The sequence below is a fragment of the Durio zibethinus genome, chromosome 11 (genome assembly GCF_047325235.1).
Source record: "Durio zibethinus cultivar Kanyao isolate XHJ-2024 chromosome 11, ASM4732523v1, whole genome shotgun sequence".
Lineage (NCBI taxonomy): Eukaryota > Viridiplantae > Streptophyta > Magnoliopsida > Malvales > Malvaceae > Durio > Durio zibethinus.
This window is the reverse complement of record NC_143172.1, coordinates 25,001,158-25,023,590: the sequence shown is the minus strand read 5'-3', so window position 1 is coordinate 25,023,590 and position 22,433 is coordinate 25,001,158. Positions and strand designations below refer to the sequence as shown.

Genomic DNA, 22,433 nt, shown 5'->3' with positions numbered 1-22,433 from the left:
ATTTTTGCATAAAAAAGACAACAGTTTAAGAAATTAAAGAAAAAATTATAAATAAAAAATTGGAAACTCAAACATACAAGAATCTACTAAGTTCAACAATGAGTTATATTTTCTATATTTATTTATGCATCTAAACTATTAACTGAATTCTTCAATTGAGATCATTTTAGTTGAAATTTTGATGCAAAGTTCAATATAAAACTCATTATATGTACAATCATCTAAAACAACAAATTATTATTCACAATAAATAAAAAAATTTATATTATATTTGTTAATTTTAATAAACGATTATTTTTTTAGTGACAAAAAATCCAAAATAAATTACAGATATTGATATATATATATATTTGCCTTTTCATTTACCTTCATTCATATCTTTTTGGATACATTAGAAATGAAAATCTGCACAAAAAATAAGGAATTACGGAGAAGAAGCAAACACGTGACATTCACGTGTCTAAAGACTAAAGACTAACGGTGTTAACACCGCAGGGTGTATTTACCCAAAAAATAAAAAAACTAAAAACTTGACCTGTAAGAGTTAACAAGCCCTATCAAAATCCCTAATTAAAGTAACTTGAAACACCCCCTCCCAAAAAAAAAATATCGACCAAGATTCAAGCTTGATCCCAAATTTGACCACCCAAATGGCCCAAAATCAAAGACCCAAAACCCTCCTTGATTCATTAGGGGAAGAAATTATCAGAATCCTAGTGCCTGTTTCAATCTGCATGTTTTTAGTTGTACTTTTGGTCTCAATTCTTGACTCAAATTCTTCAGCTTCAGTAACATCAATTGCAGCCATGGCTTACTCAGAAACCAGCTCAGATTCGTCATGGGACAAATTCCTAGGTGCCCTTTTGAATTCTTTAGCTTTTCTAGCTGTTGTCACCGTTGTTACCTTCATTTTGGTGCTCCTTTTTTACCTTAGATGCACTAAGTTCTTGAAAATATACATGGCTTTTTCTTCTTTTGTTGTTTTGGGATTTATGGGCGGTGAAATTGCCTTGTTTTTTATTGAAAAATTTAGTGTTCCTATTGATTGTATTACCTTTTTGGTGTTGCTGTTTAATTTTGCCGTTGTTGGTGTTTTGGCTGTGTTTATGTCCAAAATGGCAATTCTTGTGACTCAAGGGTACTTGATTTTGATTGGAATGTTGGTTGCTTATTGGTTTACACTTTTGCCTGAATGGACTACTTGGGTGTTATTGGTTGCTATGGCATTGTATGATCTTGCCGCGGTCTTGTTGCCTGTTGGACCTTTAAGGCTTCTTGTAGAACTTGCTATGTCTAGGGATGAAGATATCCCGGCTTTGGTTTATGAGGCTAGGCCGGTTATTCATCATGATTCTGGTTTGGGGGATAATACGGTTCAAAGGAGGGTTTGGAGAGCAAGGAGCAATTTTAGGCAAGATTCAGAGGATAATACAAATTTGAATGGCAATGTTGTTTCTGATTCGAACTCTACTGTTGGTACTGTTCAAAGCAGTCATAATGGCACAAGAATTGCTAGAGTGGAGGAGGAGCAGGTTTCAGAAAGGGATGCTGAGCTTTCTGCACCATTAATTGATCATGGAAGGAATGGTCAAGATGGTATGTCAGCTGAAAGATTGATGCTAGAGGGTATGGGGTTGGGTTCATCTGGTGCTATCAAGCTTGGATTGGGGGACTTTATCTTCTACAGTGTGTTAGTTGGTAGGGCAGCAATGTATGATTTTATGACAGTGTATGCATGTTATCTTGCTATTGTAGCCGGTCTGGGCATTACATTGATGCTATTGGCATTTTATCAGAAAGCTCTACCTGCTCTTCCTGTGTCAATAGCACTAGGTGTGTTGTTTTATTTCTTAACAAGGTTCCTACTGGATGTTTTCATTGTACAATGTTCTCTGAATCTTGTGATGTTTTAAATGTAATAATTTCATGCTTATGTCATAGAATTTCGTTCACTAAATTCATGATCAATTCTTATATTCATTATTTTGTGATCAAGTTGTAGTGCTTGCTTATAGGATTTGACTATTCATATTAAAGTTATATGACTTTGCTGAAGTCCTGAGGAAGCTATATGTCAACTCGGTTAATCTATCTTTTGGAGCTTTACATTTGAAGTTGAAAGCTTGTGTGAGGGATCTAATTATATTTTTCAAAGAAATGAAACGAATATCTGTTTACCAAAAAGAGAACCAAATTTTGTACTAAGGTGGGAAGCTAGTTAGCAATTTGAGAAGCGTCCATGGAAAATGCCATGGAAGAATAAAAGTAGAGAAGAGGCAAACTTAAGTGACATTAGGCTCGGTGCTCTTGAAACTTGAAAGCAAATTGAATCCATCTGAGGTATTTTGAAAGGTACTTTAGAGCATAATTGAAAGTTGCAGAAGATTGGATTTTAAGGGGACAAGGGAGTTCTTTTTCTTGAAGTTTCTGCACCGTGATAGGTTCTTTTGTCATAGGAGTTATCACTCTTTAGAGCTTCACATTCACGCAGCTACTGTTTGCTAGGCATATGGATCAAGGCTGTTTGGTTCTTACTAATTGAATGCCTCACTTCCGTCATTAAAATTGATTTTACCTTTTTTTACCATTAAAGTGATTTTTTTTTACTATAACTAGCTTCAGCTTGCTATTATTCATGTTCCTATGATGTTGGAACTGGTAGGAAAGTATGCTTATGGCTTGTTTCATTGTGTGTGAAAGATCTGATTACTGCATGAAGCAGCCAGATGGCCCAGATCAGTTGATAATAGCACAAAAGGTGGGTTTGGACTTGCGCTACAGGGGACACGTCTGTTTTGGAGCATGACAGTAGGATGTCAAAGGCAGAGATGCATGCAACTTACAATAATGTTGCTGTGGTTCTCTGTTGTAGACATTGGATGTTTGGAAAATCTAAAAGACATTTGTGTTAAACAACGTGCCCATTTCCATGCATGACACTTGAATGCAAAAAATGAGCTTTGTATGTGATTCGAAAACTTTTCTGCTCGGCAATTGAAAGAGTATTTTCTGTTTTCTCAATAAAATAGTTGAGAGGATCCATGTGGGTTGAAAACAATTAGTTTGTCCAGGTCAGTTCACTCCATTGGCAATTTGATAGGATAAGTTCTACAATCAGATTCAAGTATGTTTACATTTATCATCAGAAGTAGATCTTTCATGAGATGAGAATTATATGTTTTCCGGCTAAACTCATCAACGTGAATCATAATCTAATCTGCCTGCATCGACTTCTCTTAAGCTCACAGTGGACAACACCAGCAATATCCTGATTTTGACAACTGGTCAGTCACCAACTGGATAAGAGATCAGGTATCTTCTACTGGCAGTCATGGCTGGAATTACGAAACTCCCTCAGGATGCACCAAACAACGTTCATTTAGCACATGCGCATTAATGCCTTCGAATTTCAATGTACCTGTCCTTTCTCACCGATGGAAACTACCTACATGCCTCTTTGTCAACTGCTTTAATCTGGATCAAATGCTCATCATCTGGTTATACGAGCGATTAGATGGGGCATCACTAAAGGTAATACGATTTCGGATCAGATTTTATTTGATTTTTTTAAAAGTTATATAATATTATAAAAATTTAAAAATTAATTTGAATTTAAATTAAATTTTCATTCAATCTTAATTGAATCGAATTTTATTTATTTAATTCAGTGTAATTTATTGGTTTTTAATTTTAATTTTTTTATTTTTTTATATATTATTTTAATATAAAATTTTAATATATTTAAGTAAAATTTGATATCAAATTATTATTTTATTTTATAAACATTTAAAATATATATAATTCAATTTAATTTTTTTATTATTTTGATTCAAAATTCGATCCGAATTTAATATATACATTTAATATTCAAATTTGATACGAATCAAATAAAAATAAAAAACAAAATCGAACTCTACATTTTTGAATTGATTTTTGAATTTCTCGATATTTTTTCATCCTAACCATCACTGCACTGCATCCCACCCAATAATAAAGCAGTCATGAAAAGCTTGGCAATCTTAGAATCCGAGGCTTGCACCGTTGTCAATCTAATTAACCAGAGGTCCAGGGATACATGACAAGTCGACTTATTCCTTTCCTAGCATTTGCATTCATGTATGTACATAATCTTTGTAAGAATATTGATAATTTTTGTAAAAATTTTTGTAACTTTTAGAGTGTTTTTGGTAACTTTTGTAGTGTCTTTGCCAACTTTTTAAAGAATTTTGATAACCTTTGTAGTGTTTTTGATAACTTTTATAGTTTTTTTTTTGGTAAATTTTGTAACATTTATAGTATTCTTAGTAACTTTTGTATTTTTTTTAATCTTTATATCATTTTTGTAAAAGTTTTGATAATATTTTAATAACTTTTATAATAATTATGGTAACCGTGGTAGTATTTTTTATGACTTTGGTAAAAATTTTTATAATTTTTATAGTGTTTTATTTAACATTTGTAAGAATTTTGGTGAAGTTTATAGTATTTTTGGAAGATTATGGTAATTAGATTTTAAGTTTTTGGGTCAATTATCTTAATCCAATTCAACCCATTTAATCAAACTATCATGCCACGTAGGCATCCACGTGCACGTCAAATGTCCGGGTTTACTTGAATATTTACATGAATATAAGTTAAGTTGTGAATTTATTTGAGTAAAACAAAAATTAAAAAAAAAATAAAAGTAGAAAATTTTTTATTCTAAATTACAGTAAAAAAGAGAGAAAAGGAAAATCCAACATTTTCCAGCTGTTACAAACGCGAAAAACACGTGCCAATAAAAAATGCACACGTGCACAAAATTAAGCGAAATTATCGGTATTCTGGACGCCACACCGTCTACATAAACCCCGAGGGTTTTACCCTTAGAAAGCAGCGTTCAAAGAAGTAGAGGAGTCCTAGATTCTTAATCTCATAAACAAAAGGGTAAGCTTCGAAAAAGCCCTAAACTTTCTTTTCCCTTAGTCTCTTTTTCATTTTTCATTTTGATCTGCTCTTTTGGCTGTTTATTTGTTTTCATTTGAAAGGGTTTCATTAGGTTACTGTGTCGTTAAAGCTTTTCCTTTTCTATTTTTCTTATAGTATTAGATTCCTGTTTCGATGTTTCGTATTAGTTTGCAATGATTTTCTTTGATTGTTTTTGTTTGGTTGCTTAAGATCAATGAAAAAAGATTGGGTTTTTGGGGAATGATTGAAAATTGATGTTGACCGTTGTTATTGTTGTTTTGTTTGTTTTTGTGGCATTTGAGCTTGAAGAAAATAGAGTTATTTTTTGGAAAATAAATATTTTGGTGGTTTTTGTTTTGGGTTTAAAATTCATAAAGACAGAAATAATTAAAAAAATTTAAATCTTGTAAATGGGTTCCTTTGCTGGTATGTTTTTTAATTTTACCCTATATTATTGTTCATAACAGAAAATAGCATGCAGATTTTGATTATTTGTGTGTTATATGTTTGATATCCTAATTTTACTTGATGGCAATTCCTTCTGCATTTCTTTAGAAGCAATCTTGTTGCTACAATATAAGAGTGATTGTTGTAGTAAGCCCCTTTTTTGCACTTTCTTGAAAATTTGCAGATTTTGTTATAGCTTGTTAAGTTGTTTCCCACTGTTTTGTTATTAAATCCATTGTTATACCAAAAATCAGTTCTTTTAAAAATAAAGGTACTAGCTTAATGTCATTTTACTTTATCAATTTCATTGGCTGAATCTGAGCTTTATTATTATTATTTTTTTTGTTCTCTTAGGTTGTAACAATGGCTTTCTTAAGTAAAATTGGGAATATACTTAGGCAGACCACAAGTACACAGATCAATGCTCAGTTGTCTGCATCAAGACCAGGCCTCTTTCAAGTGTTCAGATTCATGTCAACGACGCCTAGCTCTAAACTTTTTGTTGGAGGTGCATTCAATTTTTCTCTTCCACTTTGGCATCAAACAGTTTCCCTTCCCCATCTTTCTTAGGGCTTCTTGTAATTTTTTTTCTGGTTTTAATTGCAGGTATTTCATACCAAACAGATGACCAAAGTCTGAAAGAAGCTTTTAGCAAATATGGTGAGGTTATTGAAGGTATGCTACTATGAATGTATTCCTGTATTCAATTTGCAAGTTTCATGATGAAGGGGATGGAAATGTCTTGAGACACTTGAACCTTATTCTCTGCTTGTCATGCAAAATATTGTGTTGGTTTGTATTTTTGAATATAAGACATATGTAGTGTGAACATTTAGATGCCATGCATGAACTATTTTGGAAATGAACTATTGCCTCTAAAAATTGCAGGTGAGTTTGTTTGCTGCTTTTGACTTTGTAATAAGTGCTGATTAATTGTATATTTTCTGTAGCAAGAGTAATTGTGGATCGAGAAACAGGAAGGTCGAGAGGATTTGGCTTTGTCACTTACACCAGCACTGAGGATGCTTCCAGTGCAGTACAGGCCTTGGATGGACAGGTAATATAAATATTTAGTTTTTTGAGGAATTACTTAATACTTTGATATTGGTGATCTGGAAATATTCACAAGATGCTGCTGTTTCAGTAAACCTTATAGGATTCTGAGGTATTTTACAATTAGCAGGTGGTCTTCCTCATTAAGCAAATTTGATAAAAGCTGGTTGTATCAAGCTTCTATTCAATAGCTGTGGAATTGGTTAGAGTGCATTATTTCATTACCTAAACATAAGGGGAGAAAATGTGATATTGTCATAGGTGTATACAGCCCTGTAAAGAGGGATCAAAATTAGAATATGATGCAATTCTTTGCATTTTGTAATCCTCTGGGGTCTTTTATTCTTTTCATGGTGCTGGAAATTTGGTGAAAGCTTCTGCATTGTGCTGGCAAAGTGCATTTAGGCCCCATTCCAGATCATTTTTTAAAGCAGAAATATACCTCTTGTGCAGACTTATTGATTTAAAATTATGGCATCTAAAATTTATTTATATGTTAATATATGCTCTGTCAAAATCACTATCAGCATCTCAAAACATAGTGTCTTCTCTGTTTTGGCCTCAATGTTGATAATATAACTAATGTGCCCTTGCCATCTTATTTGGATCACTTTCTGATCTGCAAGTAACAGAAGAACTCTTAAATCTTTTCCGTCAGATGGGTTCCATTTCTTTGTTTTGTTCCATTCAGTACAAGTTCCACAATAAATTTGCTTAATGGTCTCAACTTACGAATAATTTTCTTTTCTTAAAAATTAAGTTCTTTAAGTCTTAATTTGCACTTGTATGTTTAAATGTAGATTTCTCACACTTAGTTTTATCATCTTTTTGAGTTAATCTGTCTGGTTTAAATAAGAATGCATGAAAAGATTTGTTTTATCTTCGTCGACCTTGTTGGATTTTGCACAGGCTTAAGATAATAGCTTCTGTTCTTATATATTGATTTGTGGGAGTTTTTGGTTGATAGGTATTTGTCTGTCTGAATTCTTGGTGTAGGTTCTCCATGGCCGTCAAGTAAGAGTAAACTATGCAGCTGAGAGAGCTCCTCGTAACTTTGGAGGTGGTGGCTATGGTGGTGGTGGCTACAGTGGTGGCGGCGGCTATGGAGGTGGTGGCTATGGCGGCGGTGGCTACGGTGGTGGTAATTATGGAGGTGGGGGCTATGGCAGAAATGCTGGACCTTCTGGAGGTGATGTTGGATATGGTAACAGTGGTGGCAGTGGGAACTATGGAGGCCAAGGAAGCTACAGTGGTGGTAACTATGGCACCGGTGGTGTTGGCTATGGAAATAATTTTGGTCAATCTGCTGCAAATAATTATGATAGTGGGAGTTTCAATGTTGCTGGTGGTGGTGGTGGCAGTGATAGTTTTGCTACTGGTTCAGGTGGATATGGAGGTGAAAATGTTGGATTTGGTGGTGGTGATCAACTCGGTAGTGCTGAAGATGGCTTCAAGGAGGAAACAGGAGGTTCTGACCAAAATGATCCTCTGAATGAGAACTTCCGGGATGAGGACAATGATAATGGTGACTTCGCCAAAAGGGCATGAACTAAGCCTTTTCGGTTGGTTGAGGGTCAACTTGTTGCTACCCTGCCTTAATAGTAGATTGTTCTAGTTTCCTTTTTTTTTTTCCCTCATCACTCTTTCTCTGAACTAATTTTATTTGTCATTTATGTGACTCTGGTCTCTCTAAACCTTGATACTTTTGAGTGTTTCTCATAGAGAAAACTGAATATTCCTTCAGGAAAATAATTTATGTTCCAGGTTGCTGCTTTATTTTCCCACCCGTCTCCTCACCTACACACACTTTTGTAAAGGTGGCTGGTTGGAAGAAATTAGTCCTGGAGTCATTAATCATTAAAATTTTGGGAAATTTATTTGCTACAGTTTTATATATTTAGCTCATAATGAATTCAAATAATGAATGGGAAATTGCTTTGGTTAAAAATACAATTCCTTCTATATGAATGTATACATTGTAAAAATTTGGTTTCTCATTTTAATCCATTCGCAATGTTAAATTTCATCCATGGAAAACAATATCCTCTGTGCATTTAGCAGTACAGGAGATCCTTTCTTGGTTTTCTCCACAATGTGCTGTATCAGTTGCTTCTCCATCTCATAATCCCAATCACTACATTCATCATCTTCACTAACACCAACATCAAGTAATTCCTGGACGCTAGAGGGTTGCTTCCCCAATGTTCTTCCTTGGCAATAAAAAGGCTCCTCCGATATATTCTTTGCATACAGCGTAAGATGCCGCAAGGAACCACCTACAACATTTTGACCGCCCCAAGATATGTCTCCATCAAACCTATGCAGCTCCTCTTGATGGTTATTTTGATAAATATATGATGCTGAATCGTCTTCTTCCAGCTCATCTTCCTTCAACAACTCTTCACAAGCTTCATTGTATGCATCTAGAGCTTCCCCTGATAATTTCATAACTAGAGGATTGGACATGCAATCGAACTCTTCATTTATTGGCGGACTCTCCAGGGTAGAGGAATATTTCCATTCACTGTCAGAATTCTTCCGAGAATTCTTATGCTCTGATTCCATTAGTTTCACCTTCCTCTGGCTGTTCTGAAGGGCTGTCTCAAGTTCCTGTACACGTTCTTCAAGCTTTGCTTGAATGACTTCATGTAGTCGCAACCTCAACTCTCGAGGTGAGACTGCATAATTTCCAGAACGAGTAGTTGAGGTGCCACTTCTATCTTCATTTGACACAAATTGGACAAGAGCCTGCCCATTGATCATATCAGATCTCAATTCACCTTCAGCAAAATCTGGGTCAAGCTGCATGAATTATTTGTATTAAAGCTTGTGAGGAAGGAACAAAAATAAATGCCAAAGCAAAACAGCTCAGTAGAATCACCAAGCTAAATAGACAACATCTTCATATTACATATACAGAAAGAAACGACTACACTTTCTTAGAATAAATTCACAATGGAAGTTTTCTGTCTTTGGTCCTTCTTTCCATCATATTAAGCTTATTATTATTTGCTTGTAACTACTATAAAATATTTGAAACATTCAACATACAGAAATGTCATGTTCAAAGAATCAAGCGGCTATGACAGCCAAATCAACTGGTAAGAGAGTAGAAAGTATAAATAGCCCTTAGAGATATGCAAATGAAACACAATCTGACAAGCTTGTAACTAAATTCCAACAAGAAGCCAAATTCATCTAAATCGGCACATATCCATATAAGAAATTAATGGTTCAATAGTCTAACAATATCCTTCCACTCCTTTGTAAATAACACATTGAGTAGTGTTTGGATCACTGCCGCATACAATAGGGAAGAGGTTTTCACCCTGATCTCTATTTTTTCATCCTTATAAGTCTTGGACTTACTGGTTTCTAGTTGGTGTTGCTACAACAAAGATAAAGTACCATCCAGCTTCAAACAACCAAATTACATGACCAAATATTTCTAGTTTTCAAGATTTGACATCAAGCATGAAATATTAAATTTAGAATCAGAGATGACTTTCTCTCAGGAAATTCAGTCAATGTAGTTTCATAATGATTTCTCAAGAAAGATTTCCAAAGCAAACAAGCACTAATTGAAGTTCTTTGTAAGAATATTTGTTAGTGGTCTTCAGTAAACCAATAATCCTCCCATGATATTTAAAAGAGAAATCTATTCAATAAACTGAGAAAATGCCATATGAGACAGGGTGCAGTCATACACAGGGCTGACGCAAATGCAATTAATAAAAGCATTCATTAAACTATCAATAGAGCTCCAGGGGAATGCTAAGATAAACACAAGCTTACCTCATCAAGATCAGACAATTTTCTCTCCAGATTAGATACATTCATGTTAAGACCCAACCTCTCAAGTTCAGCTTCAAGCTCTGCTTCAATTTTACTCAAAGACTCTGAACTTTCCTCTACCTTTTCATTATATGATCCTTTACCATCATATCTTGTTGAATTATTCATATTCTGCTCAAGAGAAGATGAATTTGTTGCCCTGTCTTGAAAGGAATTTTCATATGTCCCCCATGATTCATAATTCTCATTAGCTAGCTCCTTCATTGTCAATGAATCTTTCATCTCAAGTTCCTCTTGAAGATCTTGAACCAAGTTCTCTGTCTGCTTCAACATTTCTCTCAATTTCTCCAATTCCCTTCTATTTCCTATGTAAGAAGATATCATAGCAATAGAAATCCCAAGAAAAATCAGAACCGCTCCATCATGTGTATCTGTTAAGTTAAAAGGATTAGGACATGCAGTCAACTAGACTACAATAGAAAAATCATAGGTATAATGAATGAATATAAGTATTAAAACAAACACATCTAATATAACAAGTGACAGTTAAATACTATTGGAAATACTATTGCTCCTGGTGCAATGACGCAAGGGAGACATACTTATATGCAGAATTGGGAACAAAAGACAAATAAAGTAAATTTAATGGCAAATCATGTTCTTATGCATCAAGGTTATGCTTATCTCATAAATTACTGATTTCTGAAAAGAACTTTATGAGATGCCAAAATAAATAAATGGTTCAAGAGGCATTAAACATCCCTTTGACTTTTCATTTTCTTTGAAGTACCTGTGTCCGAGACATTTTCTCAATGGACATGGGTCTGGAAGTCAAACCCTCTAAATATAAGGAATAACTTAGAAAAAATGGACTGCACCTGTGTCAAACTCAAACCCGTATCTGACACTCACTCCAGAGTCTGAGTAAAATAGAACTAAAGTATAAGAATCTGTTTCTAATGCAGTTTAACTCATGATAAAGATTGAGAAAACCTAATTGATTCTACTTTTATTCCTTTCTTTTTTGAACATTGGGAGGTCCAACTAATTGGTAAAATTTTTTACCACCCCGATGTGCCTTCCCTCACCCCCTACAAAACAAAAGACATACAAAAATAAAAGAAAAGTGACACTCCTGTGCTTTACAAATGAATGGAGCAGTTGTAACTGTTTTGACATCTGCAAATATGATCGTACCATGCTTGTACTCTTTATTTAACCTACACTAAATACATGTTTTTGGTTTGTTTTTCTTTCAATATCTAACACATTTAGCAAAAAACATATAAATAAACTACGCAATATAAAATAGCGATTAGTAATAAGAACAACTTCTTATTTTTCTTCTAAATTTTAATCAAATAAAATGTTTACTGACTTCTAAGTATATGCAAGTATTAAGAAAACCCCTCATATTTTCAAATTAGTATTGATATAAAAGGTAAAAAGAAAATTGAAAAACATCGTAAGGACATACAACATTGTGAATGAAACTGTTTTTCGGTATCCATTTTGCAAGGAATGCTCAGTCTGTTGTTGCACCCATTTCCTCTCTTAAATTTCAACTTCTTGGGGAGATTCAAAGACTTGATTTCTGGCAATGGAGGAATCCCAAACACATGTCCACTCTTTTCAAAAGTGGCTTGATTATGCAACTTACTGTCCTCCGTTCCATTTGATTCATTAGGAAACTCGCCAATTGCTCTGCTGATTATTCTACTTCCATCAGTGAAGGAGGGCAATGGTCTCAAGATTGGAGTTGGCAGTGATGGAGGCGAACTAAGTATGCACTCTTCCATTTTAACATGTTGCATGTATAGTTGAGCCATGAGGCAACTATCCAAGGAAGTTAGAGGTTTATGTACCTGTCCATATGGATATTTAGTTTTTAGAGAGCTTCTTTTCCTCGTAGACACATTAAAAGATTCCATTCTAGTGATAGAAGGTTTAGCAGTATTACCACCACTATTAGTACCAAGCCCCTTTCCACATTGATCTTTTCCTAGGTTTTCATTCCTCAAGAATCCAGGTGATAAACTTGATTGAGAAATTACATCGCGATCTATGTGATTTCCCAAGCTTCCCACCTTTTCACTATCAAATCCACTAGCGGAATCGACTTCTGCAGCTGAAGCCACATTTTGTCTATAATTATCAGAAAGTTTACTATCTGAAACCTGTCTTCCTTCTGAAGAAACATCTTCCTGGAGTTTCCTTCTCCGAGCTGATTTGCGGAAGGGACCCTTCCCAGAATCTGCCTTTCCAATTCTTGAATCCACAGAAAAGAACTTTGGATAGCCATTCTTATCCCGTGAAAGATTTTGCCAATATTTGGCAAAATATCCAGTAGCTGCTACTGCTGCAACAAACCATGAATCCATTTCTACTCATCCACAAAATTTTCAGAAACACTACCCGAGTTTGACAGCACAAAAGTTTACCTTTATTTCAATTCTCAACATCCAAAACCTCAAAGCAACAATTTCCATGAATCCAAGTTTGAAAAGAAACATCCTTGGCCTCACAAGTCAAACACCCTTTAGCACTTCAACACAATAATCAAATAGAGAACGAAGTCTTCTTCAATCACAATGCAAGGTCCAATTCAAGGAAAATAGATTTTCTCTTTTGCTTCCCTGACAAGAACTAAATTCTCATAAAACGGAAAACAATGTGCAGAATAAGATGGAAACTCCTCCAGAAATTTAAAGAAACAATGAAATGATAAACCAACAAATACAAAACTGAAGGGACAAACAAATATCAGCTCCCTCAATCTATAATCTTCAGACAATCAAACACTACGTCACAAACAACAGCAAACCGAAAAGCTGTCAAAAGCCTAAACTTTATTCAAATAGAAAGCAAACTATAGATGGACAAACTCATAAATGAACAAAATCTATTTCCTAAGACAAACAGCTTAGATGTCACAAACAACAACAACCCCAAAAGAAACAGCCGGTTCCGAAAATGCTGTAAAAATCCAAGCTTTACCCATTTGCAAACAACCTCAGCACTGCAAAACCATATCAACAGAAGGAATCCGTTTGCACCCAAAATGAAGCTGATAAAAAGGCTTTGCCGCTTCAACTATAACAAGAAGACAAAAGGGAAAAAGGGTCTTACTTAATTTTGAGAACCACTTAACTTGTGAAGCAAAATCTAGCAGACTCAAATTTCAAAGAAGATGTAATTGTTATTGTTGAATCTTTGAGATTGGGATTCCTTTAAAGAATAAGACCCGTTGCTCTGTTATGCTCTGTTATCTACACGGGCTACATTCACCTGCGTCCTGCAGCCATTCCTGTTCCTCATTCCTCTTGTAGTTTTTTTCACAATAAAATCAAACAAAGGGCTTCTAAAAAAAAATTTATTATATTATTTTTTAAAAATTTCTTTCACCCTCCTAAATTTTTTAATTTTACAAATCAATTTAATAGATTGCCGTATTTTTTTAATTAATTTATTATTTTTAATATATTATAAAAATAAATTTCATTTACTAAATTTATTGATAAAATTTTAAAATTTTATTAACAATAAATTAAATAATTATATATTAAGAAAAGGAGGATGAGATAAAATTACTACTACTATAATTTTTTTTTTTTTGTGGACCAATTAAGCCAAGCAAGGCCACCAAGTTAGTCAATTCCTAATAAAAGAAAATGGATCACCTGAATTTCATGCTTTTTTTTTTTTTAGATTTTAATGGTAAGGGGTTTTTATCCTAGGATTTTAGGAAACATACAAGGGCGCCAAACCTAGAAAATCTATATAAGAATTAAGAATATATAATATAATTTGTGCTTACAGTAAAATTTTTTAATTTTATTTTAATTATTTTTTAATTATTATTATATTTTAAAAGATACGTTTGAATTTAATATTATTTGAAAATTTTAAAAGTTTCGTTATCAATGGATATGTTTTTTTTTTTTAATAACATAGAAATGGCAAAAAATTCAGTTGAAATATTGTTGAAGTCCTAAATCCCAAACCATTTGAGTTTGTTAAGGTAGGTCTCTTGCAAGAACAGTACCCTTCATTCCTCCCTTTATAAAATTTAGGTAATATATCAAATATTTTCATGTGGACAATGCACCTAATTTATTTATCAAAAAATAAAAGCTGAAATTTTCACTATTTTTCAAATATTTATCCTTTTTTTTTTTTTTTTAAGGAGCATGCTTCTTATTCATTCTAATATTTTGGTGGGTGACAATGTCAATTATATAAACCTAACACATGGCCTAAGGGTCCCGAAAATTCTACCATCTCGAACAGAAAATATCTACCACTATTTTTTTTTTAAATGTCTTCTGCGATTAACTACTAAAAAATTTTAGTATGAAATTTGAATTAAAAAATATCTAACTAAATTCCTTAAAATTTAATGTGTGTATCAATCTGTCTCCTCATCTGATGCCTTTAACATAAATCAATACGTGACAATTAACCAAGAAAATTTAATACTTTTCATAAATATTACATATGTGGATGGCATGTAATTGATAATGATACTACTTTCATATGTCTTAATTTAAAAATGAAATTTAATTTTTTAAAAATATATATAGAAAAAATTAAAACTTTTTAAAATCTATATTTTTTTAAATTAAAATCTAAAATTTATAAAATATTAAATATTAAAAGAGAGAGAGAGAGAGAGAGAGAGGAATTGAGAAGAGAGGAAAAGAGATGAGATGAGAAGAAAAAGAGTGATACTTTATCAAACATTTTTAATTCAAATATTAGATTAGATTTTCCTTTAATAATCTAGGGCTTATAAAAGATATTATAAAAAAAAAAATTGGGTAAATTTGGAATGTGAAATTGAGGTTCAAAACATAACCTTACCTTTTTTTTAGTAACTGAATCCATGCAATTGTATAGTATCTAAATTCTTTTATCATTGATTTCACTCCATCGATACGATTTTCAATTTGGTCTACTTATTACAAGATGTTAAAAAATTATAATAATATCATTAGGGGAAGATACAAGAATTAATTTTATATTATCATATATACATATATATATATATTTGAAAATTTTTTATGTTATTAAATATGCATATTTAAACATATTTTATATTATTGAATATGTATATCCAAAATCAATATTGTACTACCTAACATGTATTTTTTATATTATAACAAAATATATCGAATATACATATCTAATAATACAATATTCATTTCTGTAAACATCAAAATTTCAGTTCAAAATAAATTTGAACGAATTATTTTTTCGAGCTGCTTCCCCTTCAATTTTGTTTCTTATTTTGCTATCTATTTTTACAATATCTAAAAATTGTTTCAAATTTTTATGATTTGTAAACTAATTAATTTAAGGTTTTTAATTTCAAAAAAGAAAATTGGTAAAAGGGGTGTAAAAGATTAAAAATATAATTTATTAAAAGATACATAAATTACTAAAAGAAGTATTGAAATCTATAAAAGTTTTCTGGTATGTATAGAACCTCTCCAATGGATTTTAAAGAATTTTTTAGCCTTTTTCCCATTTGGCCTTTTTGCCTTTCTTTGCATCTTTTGCAAAAGGCAAAAAACAAAAGGCAGAAGGCAGGTACATCTGATATGCCATTGAAAAGAACTAATCACTTTCTAATTTTCTAAAAATAAGAAATGAGAATACATAATAAGAATGACTGACTGATCTCTGTGCTTTGATATTATTAAAAAAAAAAAAGCTATAATCCCTAAGGATCAGAGCTCATCATTAGTATATTAATACATCCAAAGTCATGAACTCATGATATTTATTTTTGTCTTTGTATATGAGTAATCTTAACCCTTTTGTGTTTCGTTTAAAATTTGGGATAATCTTTTCTTAATTTCTGCTATAATACTATATAAATTGACTTGTTTTAATTGCTTATGAAAAAAAATTTTCCTACAAAGCTTGACTCTCTTGTTTGCTAAGAATTTATTATAAAAAATAAATTAATAGATTTATAGAATATTTGTGAATCAATAAATTTTATAATTTTATGATTTATTTTATTTTATTAATCTATTATTTGCATATCTATATATTATTATTTTATAATATTCATAAATACCTAATAAAATTTATCACATGAAAGCTTATATAAATAATTTATTTAAATTACATGTAAGATGGTTTTTAAAGAGCATAACTTATTTTAATTACAAATTGAATAATTTTAAGTTTATTCAAATTTTAAATTTATTCAAATTATAAATATAAATCAAGTTAATCTAGAAAAATATTTTTTTAATATTAAAATTTTGAAATATAAATTTTATCCGATTAATTTTAATTTTTTATCAAATAACCTTATTTTATAAATTATTTAATTATAAAAATCTTCAATATGTTTTAAAATTATAAATATTAAATTTATTTGAATTTTTAAAAAATTCATTATATTATTTTATCTTACTTTGTATCAAATAAAAATTATCTTTTCAAACATTTAAGTAAAAGAAAACTAATTTATATGTATATACATTTAAAATAAATAAAATTATTCGATACATCACATGGATTACAATCTAATTTCTTTTATATAATAAAACTCCTCAAACAACCACTCTTCATTTTTTTTTTTTTTTGAGTTTTATACACTTAAGGCATAGCAAATGTTAAGAATGCATGCGTAATACGCACGTGCATGAAACTTGTAACCAGAAAAAAGGATAGAAATCAGAAAGCAAAGAAGCTAGTCCAAGGCATTTATAAGATCTGTGAAAGTAAAGACCAGCCAATCGGCTTTTGCTGCAACAGCCTCCCGAAGTTGAACACCAGCATAGCAAATAAACATGTCAGCACCTCCTGGTTTACGAGCCTATGTTTGAAGCAAAATGGTGAAAATAAGAGAAAATGTGAAAATCCCATTGAATTAGATTAGATGATATGCAGCTAAAATGCAATGAAGATATCAGTAAATAAAATCAGAAATGGCCCTTCTGCATTGAACAGCCTTATAGCAGTTTTCCTACACTCTCTTTCCAAACAACGCGGATACAGAGGTCTGTTCGAGACACTTTATAAAGCCGTTTAAAGCACATTGAACGTGAAAGGATCTAACTCTTAACATGCACAGAAATGCCAGTCGGAGGGAAGGTTTAAATATGTGTTTAAATATGAACTTCTCTCAAACCCTTAAATAAAGATTAACTATATTTAGAGGCTCAGATGAATTTACTAACCTCAAGATCAGTAGCACCATCTCCAATCATGACTAATGCCTTGTATGCCTTAACCTGGAAAGTTTCTTTAATCAGACTCAGTAATCTAATTTTTGGCCAGCCAATACAAAAAGCAGCCAGAAGACTCACCTTTCTTATTTTTTGAACAGCAGCAGCTTTTCCTCCACTCCTTGAAGTAGGCTCATTAGCATCAAACCCCAGGAACTCCCCAGAACTTCCAAAGAGCAGTTGATTGGCAAAAATGTTTTCTTGTGGAATTCCAAGGATTGATGCAACAGGCTAGAAAAAAAAAAAATCTCAATTAACTATCTTCTGACAGGAGTAGCCCATTAATCATTGCAAAGATGTTATTAACATCCAATGACATGCCTCTTTCATTAGTAAGGAACCGACATGCTGTGTACTCACTCTAAACTCATAAAGCAGAACATCAGATCATTTACCACATTGTTTATTTGTAAAACAGCATTACCCATCTAAGCATTAGAAATGAAGGTATTTAAGGCTTAGGATTTTCTCTTAAGCACTGATTTCCCTCGGCTTCAACACGTTTAAAGAATTAAAGAACAGGAAATCATAATGTTCTTTCCAGAGATAGTATCATACTTAAACGGTATTAAATCTAATAGGTTTTTCCCAAGTAAGCATCTGCTGTCTGTATAGGACTTAATGTCATGTAAGGATTGCCACTTTGTGTTTAATTGTTAGGCACAAGCCTCATGTTTTCCAGTTTCGATATTCAATACCTTCAAAATATTAGAAGTGATTTCAGATCTATATTTATTAAAGTTAATTAGAAAAACGAAAATCCACATGAATGCCTTAACAGAAAGAAGTAGAACATAGATGGTCTTTCCAGTGTTTAGAAGAATAGTTGCATACATTGATCATTTGGCGGAAGCCCCCAGAGATTAGATAAATGTTGGTATTCCTAGCCTTCAGCTTCTTGACTAATTCTTCTATGCCAGGAGAAACCCTACAGATCAATAAGAATAATGAACATGGCTCTTTTTCAGAATGCCTCATGAATTATTTGGCAATCATAATGTCGAGGACAAGACAAAAAAATAAGGCAAACACAAAGGGATATTGTAACAGAAAGAATACAACTCAAAAATGGTTTATTCATCAAGGTGTTGATACCCTTCCATAATTATTTTTATGTAATAATATTCTTGGAGAACATCATAGTTTTGGTTTAGAGTATTGCTAAATGTTGACCTATCAACATTCAAGAAAGCCATTATCCAGGGGGCAAGTATTATGCAAGTTAATCTGAAATTTTGGCGAATAATGACCATTATATGAATCGCAATATCAAAATCTTAAAATGAGAAGCACTGGTCATGTAATTTTGTAACATTGCAATTCATGTTTGTATATTAATTAAACTTAGATTTTTATTCCAAAACCCTAACTTCGGTAACCTGGTTAGGCGGTTGGCCACGAAACATTAGGATTAAGGTTCTGAAATATGTAAGAACTTGGTTAAATGTTAAGATGGATGTTTTAGAGACAATGGTGCTCGACTAGGAACTGCAAAATTTTGTTGGTTATAATATAACAACAATAAAATAATGAAGGAGCTAAAATGAAACTTATTTTGCTGGCATCAAGAGCAACCTGGCAAACTTTAAAAATAAAACAAAATATAAAAAGATGTCACAATATTTAAAGCAAATATTGAACATATGGCTGCATGAACATTATAAGGTTCAAACAAGTCATGGCTTTTTAGCCCAATGTACTAATCCAACTCTAAAAACTATCCATAATTCAGAAGCATCATAGTGATATGAAGAAGATATCAAGGTCAAGACAGTAAAGTATAAGCCTCATACCTTGGGGGCCTTTTCTCAAGAAAATCCTGGACTTGAGCCAGGGAAGGTTTGAATAAAGACAATCTGGCAGCCAAGGCCTCCTCAAAAGGAACAGAACCACCCATTGCTCTACCAAATACCAATCAAAACCAGAATCACCTGTCTATGATCTACAACATCAAAGAAATTGAAGTACTCAAAATAAATGTGGACAGCCAACCTAGCAGTCCATTCTGCAACAGCCTTTCCAGCCCCACAAAATTCAGCAAGTTCATCAATGCCCTCATCTACACATACCGTGCTATCCACATCAAAGCAAACAGCATCAGCACTTCTCCACAGCTCCAGAACCTCTGAAAAAAAATAAAGGTGACTATCAATAAAAGCAACCACTATTACTATTACAAGACATTGAAAAGTTAATTTAAAAAACTGACCAAATTAAATCCCTAACCAGGTTCAAGCATTCATCATTGAAGTTCATAAAATTCAAAAACCACTCTAAGTTTGAATTTAAAACCATTTCTTGTTTTCTACCAAAAACCATGGGAACTCAACTAAGGTAATATAAGATCACTTGAGCTATAGATAACAAAAACCTTTGGAAGGCTGCTTATTATCAAAGTGGCCAGTAGTTGAGGCTTCTAATGGTTGAACCGATGCAGCAATGGGATCCAACGACTTAGGACGTTTCATCATCCAAATTTGACAGCTATTCAAGTTTTTCCTTAACTGCAATGAAAATGTAGGGAGAAAAGCAGAGAAATGCCGTCTACTAGAAGCTTGAATTGGGATGATTCGTGAACTTGCCAAGCCTTCCATCAAAATTATCCGTTTCCAACAATCCAAAACAGTAATGCACAAATCTTCCAATGCATAAAGAATCAAAATTTAATCAGATAACACACTAAACTAGCCATATTCAGCAGAAACATAACAACCCATTTTTTAAAAAATAATATAATATATAAAAAAACACAAGACATGAACAACAACCCAGATCGAGAGAATTTTCCAGCACAACAAAGCAAATTTCTCTCATTTTCTCAGCAAACCAAATCAACGGAAACAGAGAATAGAATTATCACCGAAAAGAAAGAATGAGAAAAATAAAACACAAGAACATGCAGAAAGTAACAAATGAAGAACCCAAAAAGGAAAAGAAAAAGGACACGAAACGAAGCTTACTGTTGTCGTTTAAGAATGCAGAAGATTTTGTAGCTTTCGCAAAGCTTTGTTCGTGAGTGATGATGGCTTTCTCTTTGATTCTATGTTTTCTGATCTCTCCGCTCTGTTAGTATTTTCGCTCAAGTTGTTGGAGGGCCTTTTTGCTCACTACGCCCTCTCTCCTCGGCCAACAACTAATAATCCAAATTACCAATATGCATCTCTTTTAGGAGTAATTTACACATCCTAACACAGGGTTGGTGAAGACCCAAGAGAATTGGGTTTAGAATTCGGGTTGACCCGACACCTTTATATGAAAATTTTTTTCTTTTTTAAATAAGTTTGAAATAGACAAATTCTAAGGACTAATTTCTCGTGCCAATATATTTGGATAGCATTTTAACTGCGTAATTGGGGACAAAAAGTCCTAAAAAAAGTCCAATTATTATGCAAAATTTAAGGCAATTCTTCGTGGGATCTGCTTAAGAATTTGAGGAAGCTCAACACATAAAAGGAAAAAAAATTGTGTGAAATTGTTATGTTATATCAACACATATTTTTTTATTCAAATCCTATTATATAATTATATCATTAAAAATTTTAATTATTTATTATTAAATAATTAATTTATTAAAATTAATATTTACTATCATATGTGAACTATAATAAATAAATTTTTTTAATGATATAATTATATAATATAATTTAAATAAAAAAATTCTAATGTAACATAATTATTTCATATAGATTTTTTTAAAACATAAAATAACCCAAAAAATAAAAGAACCCAAGAAAAAGATTTGGGCATACTCAGGAATTATCATGAAGTGAGACAGACATGGCTTTCGGACAAGCTCGAAATCAAGACAAATTAGACAAATGCAGTTGGTAACATCTACAAGCATTTGAAAAACAAGGATGATAGGACAAATTACAAGCCACAAATAAGGATTATTTGAGAACAAAGAGTTTGGCTAAGTTGATTAAGAAGAGACATTCATTTTTAGATTTGAATCTCAACAATTGTATTTTTTTTTTAATTTTATTTTCAGACTATTAAAATATATAAGTTACATGAATTTTCACTATATAATTTACAATGTTTAGGAAAAACATTGTTCATTAGAAAGATAAAGAAAGACTATGATCAATTTCTGCAACAAAATCCGATCTCCCATTGAAAAGGTCTGAATCATCGTTAACATCGAACGTTCCAAACCCTTTCAAGTTGCTTGCAATCCTGGAAACCTCTTGCTTTTCAATAAAATCAGCTTGCAAAACCCCCATCTCGGCCACCGTGGCGAACCCTTGATCTAGTTTACCGTCCCTCCTTCGTTCAGCCACACCCACAGCAAACTCTGCTATCTTTGGAACCAAGAATTTGCGTGCACCATCATCGAACCCTGAGTCCAGAAGCATGTTCTCAACATACAACTCGCTTACTTCCAAGAAAAGAAACACCGAAGGGATGACAAAGTAGGTGCAAAATTCAGGGGTGGTCACATCGTCAATAAGAAATTGGAGTCCTTTCTCAGTCTTGATCCGCAGTTGATATCTTGATCGGATGCGTAGTTCAACGAGACCAGAAAGATCGAAAGATGGGTATTTCGATCTTAAGTCGGCTTCGTAGATGCGCAAGTTGCAAGCAACTGTGACTGCCATTGATGACGCTTTTGACTGCTTTGTTCAAAAAAGAGAAACTGTGGCTGTGAGTTTATTGGGGTAATTTTCAAAGTGACACTCAGAGGAAACTGATTTAACTTTGAAGTGGGCCAGTCAAACTTTTTCCTTTTTCATTAAATTTTCTTCTCCGCGTTTAGATTTTATATTCCTTACAATATGTCCACTAATTTTAGGTTGGATAGACAAGCAAAAATGATATTTAATTTTTATTTATATTTAAAAAATATTATAAAAAAATTAATTATTTTGTATAAGATTATTTAATATTTTTAAAGTGTAAAAAATTATTTTTAATTTATAAAATTAAATTTATATATCT

The 22,433-nt window shown here is 32.4% G+C and overlaps 3 protein-coding genes and 1 pseudogene across 5 annotated transcripts; 2 read left to right on the top strand and 2 right to left on the bottom strand.

Annotated features, from left to right (window-relative positions):
- The first annotated feature begins 516 nt into the window (after window positions 1–516).
- LOC111291218 (presenilin-like protein At2g29900 pseudogene) lies at window positions 517–1,957 on the top strand (annotated as a pseudogene).
- A 2,917-nt stretch (window positions 1,958–4,874) lies between these two features.
- Window positions 4,875–8,223, top strand: GR-RBP3 (glycine-rich RNA-binding protein 3). Of its 2 annotated transcripts, XM_089768437.1 has the most exons (6): window positions 4,875–5,038; window positions 5,579–5,665; window positions 5,749–5,902; window positions 6,001–6,069; window positions 6,345–6,451; window positions 7,444–8,223. In XM_089768437.1, exons 3-6 carry the CDS (start codon window positions 5,758–5,760, stop codon window positions 7,993–7,995), a joined length of 873 nt encoding a protein of 290 aa, XP_089624563.1. In that variant the 5' UTR covers window positions 4,875–5,038; window positions 5,579–5,665; window positions 5,749–5,757; the 3' UTR covers window positions 7,996–8,223. The 2 variants fall into 2 exon arrangements, with proteins under 2 accessions (XP_089624563.1, XP_022736688.2); XM_022880953.2 differs by lacking the exon at window positions 5,579–5,665 and having other exon boundaries at window positions 4,875–4,926.
- A 132-nt stretch (window positions 8,224–8,355) lies between these two features.
- Window positions 8,356–13,598, bottom strand: LOC111289704 (uncharacterized). Of its 2 annotated transcripts, none has more exons than XM_089768435.1 (4): window positions 13,372–13,598; window positions 11,720–13,261; window positions 10,243–10,673; window positions 8,356–9,249 (listed from the first exon to the last, which is right to left on the bottom strand). In XM_089768435.1, exons 2-4 carry the CDS (start codon window positions 12,621–12,623, stop codon window positions 8,464–8,466), a joined length of 2,121 nt encoding a protein of 706 aa, XP_089624561.1. In that variant the 5' UTR covers window positions 12,624–13,261; window positions 13,372–13,598; the 3' UTR covers window positions 8,356–8,463. The 2 variants fall into 2 exon arrangements, with proteins under 2 accessions (XP_089624561.1, XP_089624562.1); XM_089768436.1 differs by having other exon boundaries at window positions 11,720–12,878.
- Window positions 13,599–16,713: 3,115 nt separating this feature from the next.
- Window positions 16,714–20,635, bottom strand: LOC111289798 (phosphoserine phosphatase, chloroplastic-like). Its single transcript, XM_022881120.2, has 8 exons — window positions 20,453–20,635; window positions 19,864–20,130; window positions 19,485–19,617; window positions 19,286–19,393; window positions 18,327–18,420; window positions 17,574–17,723; window positions 17,445–17,498; window positions 16,714–17,080 (listed from the first exon to the last, which is right to left on the bottom strand). Exons 2-8 carry the CDS (start codon window positions 20,084–20,086, stop codon window positions 16,955–16,957), a joined length of 888 nt encoding a protein of 295 aa, XP_022736855.2. The 5' UTR covers window positions 20,087–20,130; window positions 20,453–20,635; the 3' UTR covers window positions 16,714–16,954.
- Between the last annotated feature and the right edge of the window lie 1,798 nt (window positions 20,636–22,433).